The sequence below is a fragment of the Sesamum indicum genome, linkage group LG9, assembly GCF_026168435.1.
Source record: "Sesamum indicum cultivar Baizhima isolate 11 linkage group LG9, ASM2616843v1, whole genome shotgun sequence".
NCBI classification, from domain to species: Eukaryota; Viridiplantae; Streptophyta; class Magnoliopsida; order Lamiales; family Pedaliaceae; genus Sesamum; species Sesamum indicum.
This window is the reverse complement of record NC_142665.1, coordinates 26,319,281-26,329,931: the sequence shown is the minus strand read 5'-3', so window position 1 is coordinate 26,329,931 and position 10,651 is coordinate 26,319,281. Positions and strand designations below refer to the sequence as shown.

The 10,651-nt window shown below is 35.7% G+C and overlaps 2 protein-coding genes and 1 pseudogene across 5 annotated transcripts; 2 read left to right on the top strand and 1 right to left on the bottom strand.

Annotated features, from left to right (window-relative positions):
- The first annotated feature begins 2,242 nt into the window (after positions 1-2,242).
- On the top strand, positions 2,243-5,791 carry LOC105177427 (B2 protein). 3 transcript variants are annotated; one of them, XM_011100587.3, is made up of 6 exons: positions 2,243-2,402; positions 3,561-4,175; positions 4,387-4,487; positions 4,605-4,688; positions 4,790-4,900; positions 5,345-5,791. In XM_011100587.3, exons 2-6 carry the CDS (start codon positions 3,605-3,607, stop codon positions 5,384-5,386), a joined length of 909 nt encoding a protein of 302 aa, XP_011098889.1. In that variant the 5' UTR covers positions 2,243-2,402; positions 3,561-3,604; the 3' UTR covers positions 5,387-5,791. The 3 variants fall into 3 exon arrangements, with proteins under 3 accessions (XP_011098889.1, XP_011098888.1, XP_020554881.1); XM_011100586.3 differs by having other exon boundaries at positions 2,244-2,402; positions 3,604-4,175; XM_020699222.2 differs by having other exon boundaries at positions 2,245-2,402; positions 3,622-4,175.
- Positions 5,792-6,263: 472 nt separating this feature from the next.
- LOC105177426 (Peptidase family M48 family protein) lies at positions 6,264-9,357 on the top strand. Of its 2 annotated transcripts, XM_011100584.3 has the most exons (9): positions 6,265-6,611; positions 6,718-6,775; positions 7,048-7,115; positions 7,527-7,706; positions 7,873-7,969; positions 8,282-8,391; positions 8,471-8,604; positions 8,680-8,865; positions 9,027-9,357. In XM_011100584.3, exons 1-8 carry the CDS (start codon positions 6,294-6,296, stop codon positions 8,813-8,815), a joined length of 1,101 nt encoding a protein of 366 aa, XP_011098886.1. In that variant the 5' UTR covers positions 6,265-6,293; the 3' UTR covers positions 8,816-8,865; positions 9,027-9,357. The 2 variants fall into 2 exon arrangements, with proteins under 2 accessions (XP_088740480.1, XP_011098886.1); XM_088884354.1 differs by lacking the exons at positions 6,718-6,775; positions 7,048-7,115 and having other exon boundaries at positions 6,264-6,611.
- A 48-nt stretch (positions 9,358-9,405) lies between these two features.
- On the bottom strand, positions 9,406-10,537 carry LOC148787052 (protein DUF642 L-GALACTONO-1,4-LACTONE-RESPONSIVE GENE 2-like; annotated as a pseudogene).
- Positions 10,538-10,651: the final 114 nt, after the last annotated feature.

Below are 10,651 nucleotides of genomic sequence, written 5' to 3'. Positions count from 1 at the left end.
AATTATTGGTACGCTGTTTGTGTCATGTCATATGTTATATATTAAATGGGAAAAACAAGAATTAACAGCAGAAAGGCGATGCTTCAGAAAAGATGATGGCCAAATATTTGGAATAAACAATTTGGGAGAATAGAATTTGAAATATTCTGTTGCCACCAAATAAGCAACAAAGAATGACGGAGAACTACTTAGATACGCACACTACATAAATTACAAATTAGATTCAATTTAAACTGTATTATCTGTACTGTACTAACAAATTAACAATAATTACTTTTTATTCCAAAAACCACAGTTTGTAATATTATTGTTTTTACTATGTCGATAATACTCTTAAATTAATTGTTATTTTTTTGATAAATGTGATATATTTATTTATATATTTATAGTATACATTCAATTTTATAATATAAAAAATATTTATTATATGCATATAACAGTAACATAATACGGTTAGTATATATATAATTTAAATTCCAACGGATCATAGCATTTCAATAATTTGAAATTAGAGTAGCAGGGGTTTCCTGTTGAATGAATTGAGACTATTTTCAGAGCCAAGGCTATCTACAGTTTCTTTGTCTGGTTGTCTTCCACCTAAACTCATTCATTTCGAAATGCTGATCGGACGGCTTCCGAACAATTAATAATTTATTTTTATTAATAGCTCCTTGACTCCTTTTTTACATCCTCAAATACTTGTGCACTCGCAGCCACTTCGCGTGTTCGGCGCAAACGCTATCCTATAATGCACATCATTCTATACACAATCTGTACTATTTATTAATGTCAGCTTTGCTCGGAGGAATAACAATCACGGTGGGTTAAATTAATTATTGATGTTGCTTAAAATGTGCTACGCAAGCAAAAATTAGTGTATGATCAAAATTTCTCTCTATCTTTATTCTTTTTGTTTTCTGCTTTTTTATTTGTGTTATGTCATTTATTATGACTTTTATAGATTATATGTTGATTTGAGTAGCTCGTATGAAAATCTTTAGAAGATATCTTCTTTTTTATTACACCTGTCATCTGTTCTCACTTGCCTGTTGAGATCATCACCTTGATTAAAAGTTCCTCTTCGTACACTGCTAAGGGGTTTAATTTTCGTATCTTTGTTTTTCGTATGTTTCCATCACTCTATACGTTCTGTATTTCTTGTAAGCTTTTATTTCTTGTAGGTTTCTTTCCTCTACGGCGGTTCTTTTTACCTCATATATTCCTTCTCTTCGTAGGACTCCCCAACTCGTAGGTTTTTGTACCTCGTGGATTTCAGATCCTCAAACTGTTGCTCCTCATAGACTTTTATTCTTCACAGGTTCTCTTTACTTAATAAGTTTACGCTCCTCGCAAACTTTCTTATCTTACAGGCTTCCGCTCCTCAGTAGGTTTTTCACCTTGTAAACTCCTGCTCCTCCTAAGTTTCTGTTCCTTGCAGGTTCTTATTACCTACTACACTTTTGGTTTCTTTATAAAAATAATGTTGTTTATCATAACAATGATAGGTAGAGAGTGTTTGCAAAAACTTCTACTTTTAGAAAAGTGACTTTTAATAGAAAAAGTTGAAAATTGTAGCAGAATTAAAAGTGAGTAGATTTGTTAAAAAGGTGAAAAATTAGATAAAACTAAATTGGATAGTGTTTGGAAAAAAAATAAACTTAATTGATTAAAAATCATTTGTCCCTATGTGTTAAAAAAATATTATTTTTTACTTATTATTTCACTTATTTGTCAATAATAATTATTTTTCACAAAAAATAATAAATTCTATTTCGACTAGTATATTTCATATTTATTTTTTAAAAAAATTACAAAAAATATGTTTAATCAAATAATAATATGTGAACGGAGTAATATAATTAAATGAGATAGTAAATAAAATATAAAATTTTAAAATATTAAACATGTAAAAGTGTAAATTTGATTATTGTTAAATTATTCAAAATGTGTGAAAACTCCAATATCAACTTTTAAATATATAAATATAAAAATAATAATAAGGATAAGATAGTCAAAATAAAATTAAAATTATTTAAAAAAAACTTAAAGCAGCGAGAAGTATTTTATAAGAGTAAAAAATTAAAAAAATATTTTTCTAAACTGCTCGCAAAGACTCCTATAAAAATATGTTTTTTGAGGCAATTTATTTTTTCATAAGTTTGAAGCTTGAAGTTTATTACAAGAAGCAGGAGAGTGGGAAGCGCGTGTGAGCTCCAAGTTATAGGTAGCTCACGAAACTTTGTCGCTTTCCCCAAAATATTTCGAAAACTCAGTGCCAATTGTGAAAATAAAGCAACAGGTCAAGGGCAATTCCGCTGAATTTGTTAGCTATAAAAAGCGGAACGTCTACTCTGTTCCTCCTCTGTCGCATCTTCCGGTAATTCATACCCGAGGGGATAAAGGTGTGTACTTTCTCTCTCTAGCTTTAGCTTTGAGCTTTGGATCCCTAAATCTAGGGCTTGTGTTTAACAGTTTAACGCTTGATTTTTGCTGATCTGTTGAATTTAATCCATTAATTTTATCCAGTCAAATTAAGTTAAAGGTCCCTGAATATTATTTTATTTATTGAAAACTCTTTTTATGCATAACTTGTGGGTAAAAATGCTGAATCTCTTGCATTTTTGCTCATGCATTTTGCTGTTTGTGACACAATCGGGTATTCTTTACATCAGCATTGCATGGATTTGGATGTACTTCTGTTTAAGTGGAGCTTATTTAGCTTCAATGTTGGTCAACTCTGAAGAAGCTACTTTCAGAGTCTGGAAATTTCAAATAAAATTTGAAAACTTCTTAGGCGATACTTGATCTTAAGTTCTGTTTTCTGTTTTCATTTTTTCCCGTTCTTTCTTTTTCCTTTTTTTTTTTCCATATATGTATATCATTACCGCCCTGGGATTGACATTTAAGGAAAGATAACGTTTTAAAGTGAATACTTTGATGTGTGATGTTTTTATGAAGTTATAAGACATGATGAGGGTTGTTCAAGCTTATCCTATGGGTTTGTGTTATTCTATAGAAAATGTGACATATTAATGCGTAGTTATTTGGCTTCCTTATACTATAATCGAAGTGGTAAAACTTATCCGGTTTCAGGATTCTCCTTTCGAGTTTATTGAGGTCAAACAAGTTGACACATGTAATTTACTATTATATTTACTGAATCCTCATATTTGAATTTCAGATCAAGCCTGGAGTATCCTATACCTAGGATTTGATTACTAGTCATACTTTTTGTAAATGGAAAGTAACTTTGCACTTGGAATTTTGAGTGGTGAAACTATGAACACCTACTTCAGGAATCTCACTCCCTTCCGGAATTGTATTTTCTAGTTGATATTGTGGGTTGGCTAACAGTTTAAACATTGCTGTTTCATCGTCAAATTTGCCAGATTGGATTATTCTGTGGAAACTTCTTTCCCCGTTGAGCAGCAACTCAACCAATAAATTATTGTTTCTTGTATTTTACTAATTGTTTACTATATTTCTATTGTGCATTTATGTAATGCATAATTTAGGAAATATATATATATATTGATTGACAGAGTTTTTCCTTTTCTCAGATATCTGAGAAATTTCTATATCTATTCATTCTAAATTTTCCAGCATGGAGAGTATTCACAGCTTTTGGCAGTTGGGTGACGAGCTCCGAGGACAGTCGAAAGTGTCAGAGGATCACAAGTGGTTGGTGGCGGCTTCAAAATTGGCTGAGCAGACAAGGTTAAAGCCGGAGCGAAGAATCAACTTAGATCTCTCGAAGGGTTCTGCGGAAATGAGGCCCAGGGATAATTTTGCATTTCAGGAGGACAACAAGTTTGAAAGTTTTAACTTCAACATGTTAAATTTGGAGGCAAAGTTGAATGAGAATGTAACCAAAAGTTCATTGAGGACTGGTATTTACAATATGAATGCTGTTTATCAGAATCCCAATGTCAGCTCTCTGGCAAATATTTCTGGAAGCAAATATAACAATATCAACCACATCAAGGAGCCTAATAACAGCAACGGCAACACCACTAGCAACAAGGAGGACAGTGTAAATTCAAACAATGCAGTTGACAAAAGGTTCAAGACCTTACCTGCCGCAGAGACGCTGCCAAGAAATGAGGTTCTTGGTGGATATATCTTTGTCTGCAACAATGACACAATGCAGGAGGATTTGAAGAGACAACTATTTGGTAGTTATATAATTTTCTCCCTTGCATCTAATTCCAAGTTTTATAATAGCTTTTGTCCCATGATTTTCACCCATTGGTGCCTTTCACACGCAACTACTGTTATTTGCTTCCTTATGTCAGGCAAAGTTGATTGTTCTTCGTTTGTGTTGATTTGGATTGCATAATATATGTAATCTTTAACCTGTTGTCACCGTTGGGCATTCTTTTGTAGGTTTGCCCCCAAGATATAGAGATTCTGTAAGGGCAATAACGCCTGGTTTACCTCTGTTCCTCTACAATTACACTACTCACCAATTGCATGGTATCTTTGAGGTATGCGTCAATTTTCTGCAATTTTTTTTTTTGAATTACATGGGGGGGGATCTGAGTTAACATGGCTGGTTTTGCAAAGTCTTAAGTTATTTTGCGCTCTCACTTTGTTTTGCAAAGGCAACAACTTTTGGTGGTTCCAACATTGATCCTACTGCTTGGGAAGACAAGAAGTGCAAAGGAGAATCAAGGTTCCCTGCTCAGGTACAAATACATTATGTGAACTACAAGTATAAGTTTTGCATGCAATTGTATTATATTCTCTAACCTTGATTCTTGACTTGGTAACTGTTATTTTCAACTAGGTGAGAATTCGTGTCAGGAAACTCTGCAAGCCTCTGGAGGAAGATGCTTTTAGGCCAGTCTTGCATCATTATGATGGTCCCAAGTTTCGCCTTGAGCTCTCTGTACCTGAGGTTAGCTTTAATCTTTACACTCGTAGCATTGTTCTTCTGAGGTCGATACATGAGGACTCATTTAGCCTTAGGGTACATTTGGATTGATGTATTTGACTCTTGTGGGTTTACAATCCATAGTTGATATCCATCTAATTTATTTGTATCATAAAATAAATAAGTGGATTTAAACCCTTCATTTAACCCATTAAATTTTAAGCCTATTTATGATGAATTTGAAATCGACCTAAATAACCTAGTCATATTAGATCTCTTTGAGATGCTATAGAATCGTTGGCCAAATGAATTTGAAATCCTTGCACAAATTCCTTGTAATTCAAAATAAGAGATTTCAAATATGTTGATTTGAAATAAAAGGAATTCAAAATCGATTTATTTCAAATCCTTAGTCAAATCCAAATCCATTATTCCTAACACAACCTTATACTATTTTGGATGTTGCAGACGTTGGACTTGCTAGATCTCTGCGAACAAGCTGGTGTCTAGAATGCTGTTGCCGACAATTAATCCAAGCCCAGCATAAACAAATTTAGTAATGTATGTCTATGCTGTAGTTTTGTGGAGCATCCAAGTGCTTTTCACAGATTTTCCATGGAGCGCAAGCTTGGGAGGTAAAATCTTGTTGTGCGACTTTTAGAGGCTAGGATTGGCTTGTCTGTAGCCAAATAAATGTAATGGTGCTTTGTGAAGATTTAAGTAGCTTCACTATATTTACCCTTGTAATCTTTATACAGACGACCTCGTGTATGAAAATGGAAGCTGGGTAACAGCCTGGAAGCCTTGTAATATGACTAGATTGTGTTTGTGTTGTGCCGAAGGTGTTGCAATACTGCATACCCTTAAAACGCTATTTGCATAATTATGAGTAACAAAGGAACGTATTTCGGTGTCTTCTACAGACCTTGAAATGCCATACGTCTTGAAGCTCAAGAGATGGGAGGACTCTCCCCAACTTTCTTCTTTCTGTTTGGCATTTGAAGACTGAATTTTTTGACTCATTATCCTCCAAATTAAGTGAGTCCATTCTTGAATTTTTAATTTGATTAAAGATGATGTCCACAATTTTTATTATAAAAAACTTATTATTTCTGTCAAGTGTTAACTCTCTCTATTCAAACTAAACAAAATATCTAAACTTTCTTCATGTGCGCTAATTGACAGGCCAGGATCAGATCCTACAAAACCACATTAATTCTTTAATTTTATTTTCCGCAATAAAATATAAGTTGTTTTTCTTGTAATAATATTATAAATATTCCCAGTCCCAGATATTCAGTGGTTATTGAGTTAAAAAGTCAACCGAAAATGAAATGGCGGCAAATAGTTACCAGGACTACTGGCTGTGGACAGAAATATACTGTTGAATCAAACAAACAAAACTGCTCTGTCGTGTATGCATATTTTACCAAATGGAACGACTGGAGCAGACTTCTCATTTCATACGCTGACGTACGCCTCCACAGCTCTCTCTCCACTTCCAATTCCAATGGCTGCGATTCCTCTCCCCTCCCTTAATTGCTCGGAGAAACTATCCCCGATTAGCTTCTACTTCAGTACCACAAATAAGCCGCTAATCAGCTTTCCTGGTGGATTTAAGCTTAAGCCTCTGAAGAGCAAACCGAGGAGTAAAGCTTTTGTTTGTCGAGCTGCTTCATCCGTTGCTATTCGCGATCTTGATGCAGATGACTTCAGGCATCCCCTCGATAGACAAGTACTTTCTCTGTTGCACTTTCGAATAACAATAATTTTTAGTTATTTTCAGCACTTTGAGATGTGTAAATACATATCCTTTGGTATTCTGTTTTTATGTGATTCAGAATACGTTGATTCTGAGGGCGATTCCAGGGCTAAACGAAATTGGAAAAGCTTTATTAGGTAATACGATTGAGCAATTCTTGGTTTAAAAGTAATAGCTAGTTTAAGTTTTAACTTATTGGGGATTTACTTGGAAATATGAGCGAGAACTAAGCTGCTTTGTCGCTTTTGACCGATAATTTCATTTCTGATAATTCTTTTGAACCGCCTCTTGAAATTACTCGAATGGGTTGCCAACTAACTCACTTGATCGAATGGAAATGGTGCGCCTGAGTAAAAATTTGAAGCCCTAATTGGTGCATTTGTGTTAGTTAATCAATATGTGGTTGCAGGAACTGTTACAGAACAAGTCATGCTTCTGGAGAATATAGGGACATCTGTTCTTGTTTCTGAAAATCAGGTTTAGTGCAATGACAATTCTAATTAACTGGTTTCTAATTTTGTGTGTTTATGTTATTCTTGTTACATTGAATTAAAAATGCATTAGAAAGGATGACTCTTCAATCCCAAATGCAGGGTATTCACTTTTACACGATGAAGGATTTTTTGGATAGCCATTGTTTGTTTTTATTACTGAATATGTGATAACTTATGATAACCATTTAGAATCTAAATTGTTTTGGATGATTTCCTATATAATTTTCATCCTTTAACTTTGTCAGAGTTTGAAATACTGGAAAATATTTATATTAACACATGGATTTTGTCATCTTATAACCAGGCTAATTGGGGTCACTTCAATGCTAACTTCAGGCGAGGTTTAGTTTTATATTCATTTACTCATGTAACTAGGTTTGGCCTTTTTTTGTAGCTCCCTGAACTTCATGAGTTGCTGGTGGAGGCAGCCAGAATACTGAACATTGAAGCACCTGACTTGTATTTGCGCCAAAGTCCTGTGCCCAATGCATACACTCTGGCTATCAGTGGGAAAAAACCATTTGTTGTTGTTCATACAAGCTTAGTCGAGCTTTTGTCGAGAAAGGAGTTGCAGGTATTTTATATTCTTTAGCATAGACACTTGTTATTTTTCATTTTATGTATAACAGTTGCAACTAATCGTACTTTTGCCAATGCTTGAACTGTAGTTTCAAGTCACATGTTGGAGCGTCCGAGTGTTATTGTATTCTGTTCATGTTCTTTTGCTGTTTCACATACAGGCTGTTTTGGCTCACGAGCTGGGTCATCTGAAGTGTGACCATGGTGTATGGCTCACATTTGCTAATATTCTTACTCTTGGAGCGTATTCTTTACCCGGTAAGATCTTGCCTTATGTTTCAGTCAGATTTAGAAGATCTTGCCTTATGTTTCAGTCAGATTTAGAAGATCTTGCCTTATGTTTCAGTCAGATTTAGAACTTCTTGTTGAAGTTTGGTTAAGTCATTGAGTGTATTCAGTTATCAGCTGGATAATGTCATTCTGTGGTGCAAGCTATGTGCAGCATGGAACCTCAAATGTTGCATTAGAAGAAAATCTTTGCTTCTTGATTTTGGGAAGCCAAACTGCTTATTAGTGTTTAGGTTATTACTCTTAGTAATGCACTCTGTCTCACAAGCTCCTTGCTCATAGGCCTCGGCAGTTTGATTGCTCAGAGATTAGAAGAACAGCTCTTCCGCTGGCTCCGAGCAGCAGAGCTTACTTGTGATCGGGCAGCACTTCTTGTTGCTCGAGATCCAAAGGTAGATATTTTTAAGGTTAATCCTGTGTGATTAACTATAATTATTTTTAATTAACCTTCCCTCTGTGCCCCCACAAGAGGTGGTCATCTCTGTCCTGATGAAGTTAGCCGGTGGCTGTCCCTCTATGGCGGATAAATTAAATGTGGATGCCTTTCTGGAGCAAGCTCGCTCTTATGAGAAGGCTTCTTCTAGCCCAGTTGGGTGGTATATAAGGTTAGCAAAGTAATCATGCTATGAAAGTTGGACGTTAATTTATGCTAGATGGTTTACCTGTTAATTGCTGTTCAGGAATGCTCAAACAAGTCAACTTTCACATCCTCTTCCGGTTTTGCGTGCACGTGAGATTGATGAATGGTCCAGGAGCAAAGAGTATCAATCTCTTCTAAAACGTGTGGAGTGGGTCAATTCAGTGCAAAACGTTTAGCATTGTATATGGCTTGGAATTTATTAACAATACTCGAGTCTTTTGTACAGGTATAAATGAAGTTTCCAAACCGTCTTTGCTGCTTACATTTGAATTCTGCTTGCAAAAACCCCTTTATATTTTCCTTGCAATGAATTTTTTATGTCCAGATAGTAAATACTTTGATTTATGACAAATGAGTTGATAATTATTCCTTTCTGTGCCTGTGCAGATACTTCAAGGAAGACACTTAAAATGGGGATATGTTGAATATGGTTGTTGCGTAATATGTATTATATTTTATTGGAATTTCACAGTGGGATTACTCCATTACTAAAGGTGCGAGATTGCCCCTTTAGGTTGGGTGGACGTGAGTCGAGGGACGAAACATTACTTCTACAATAGATCTACATACCTTCTCGAGTGGTATTGATCAGTGATTAAGCAGCGAAATGATCTGCTTTTGTATATGATATTACGTAATTTTCAGAAACTTTGAGATGATTGAAAATGATAATAAACTTCTGGGAAGCAAGTCATTTGTTTCCCTACTGCGAAAGAAATATCAGCAACCATCCAATCTGCACTATGTTTTGGCATAATCGCAAATCTCACTTGTTTAATCTTTTGAAGATGATGAATGATTGTGCTAGCCCACTTGTTTGTAGAAGGCCTACAAGGAGCACAGCAATCAGGAAAGCACAATGCATATCCGGTTTGTACCAACTCGAAACACGTAAAACAACACCATCAATGAATGGACCATAGAACACGCCCTCTTCATTCTGTCTTGCGTATAGCTCTGAAAGCTTATCGGGGTTGGACCTGGTCCAATTCCCTTAAATGTCAAGGCTTACTTTTTTGCTGCTCCAGTTCCGTTACTATGGACAGTAAAGTTCTGAACTGAAGATCCTGCTATAACCCCGAGCATAAGATCTCCAGAGCAGGGGTCATTTGCATCTCCAAGCATGAATTCCAAGTCATAATTGGGCCCCTGGTTAAGTAGTTTTGCTGTTTGTACACCAACAGAGATTCCTGCAACAATCTCGACAGCAGCTTTGCCTTCTGGAACGAAGTGGCTTTCAGCATTTATGTACTTTACAGTTCCCATCAACATCCATTGCTGTAAAGTAGATTCGCTCAAACTTGTGTGTTTTCCAGGTAAAACGTCGCACCTTCGCATGTCAGCATAAAGAAGTAAGCCTTCAGAAGGACTCGAACCACTTGCTTGTGCTCTAGCTACAGTGTTCCAGGCATATGAGTATGTTCTAGGAGCTTCAAAGCATAATTAAGGTCCCCAGAAGCGGAGAGAGAGAACGCAAAAGTTGAGTAAGCGGCTGGAGCGAAGGTGTCATGAATGCAGGAGGTGACAATCATCTGGGCCTGGATTTGCTTTACCTGATCCATTGATTTACATTTGTCCGCCATCAAGAGTGAAGCATGCTCAGCCTGTGGTGAAGACAGCTGCCATGGTGTTAGATGGATGGCCAATGCAGTTATGGCCTAGCGATAGGCGAGAGAGAATTTTACGAGAAAAGTTATTGAGGGTCCTGTATAGGCCTCATCATTGTTTTTATATTAAGCTCTCGTCTAAATAAAAAGTCCAACAACTACTTCACAAGGACTTAGTAGGCCCAATTAGTTTGATCACATACGCCCATATTTAGATTGTGACCTGATCTCAACAATACCTGAAATGGGCCCTCATAATGGCTGGCCCGAAACCAAATCATTTGACCCGTTTAATTTACTGACGCAATTTTACCCACAATATTCTATTTTAAGAAAAAATTTAATTCAAATCAGGTTGATTAAATCTGAATTAATTATATAACAATTGTAATATAATTATTATGT

Bases quoted from the DNA above. Each gene is read 5' to 3' on its own strand.
- LOC105177427 (XM_011100587.3), top strand. From the start codon at position 3,605: ATGGAGAGTATTCACAGCTTTTGGCAGTTGGGTGACGAGCTCCGAGGA. The intron at 4,176-4,386 runs GTAGTTATATAA...ATTCTTTTGTAG, and splicing joins TTTGAAGAGACAACTATTTG to GTTTGCCCCCAAGATATAGA. The intron at 4,488-4,604 runs GTATGCGTCAAT...TGTTTTGCAAAG, and splicing joins AATTGCATGGTATCTTTGAG to GCAACAACTTTTGGTGGTTC.
- LOC105177426 (XM_011100584.3), top strand. From the start codon at position 6,294: ATGCATATTTTACCAAATGGAACGACTGGAGCAGACTTCTCATTTCAT. The intron at 6,776-7,047 runs GTAATACGATTG...ATGTGGTTGCAG, and splicing joins AATTGGAAAAGCTTTATTAG to GAACTGTTACAGAACAAGTC. The intron at 7,707-7,872 runs GTATTTTATATT...TTTCACATACAG, and splicing joins TGTCGAGAAAGGAGTTGCAG to GCTGTTTTGGCTCACGAGCT.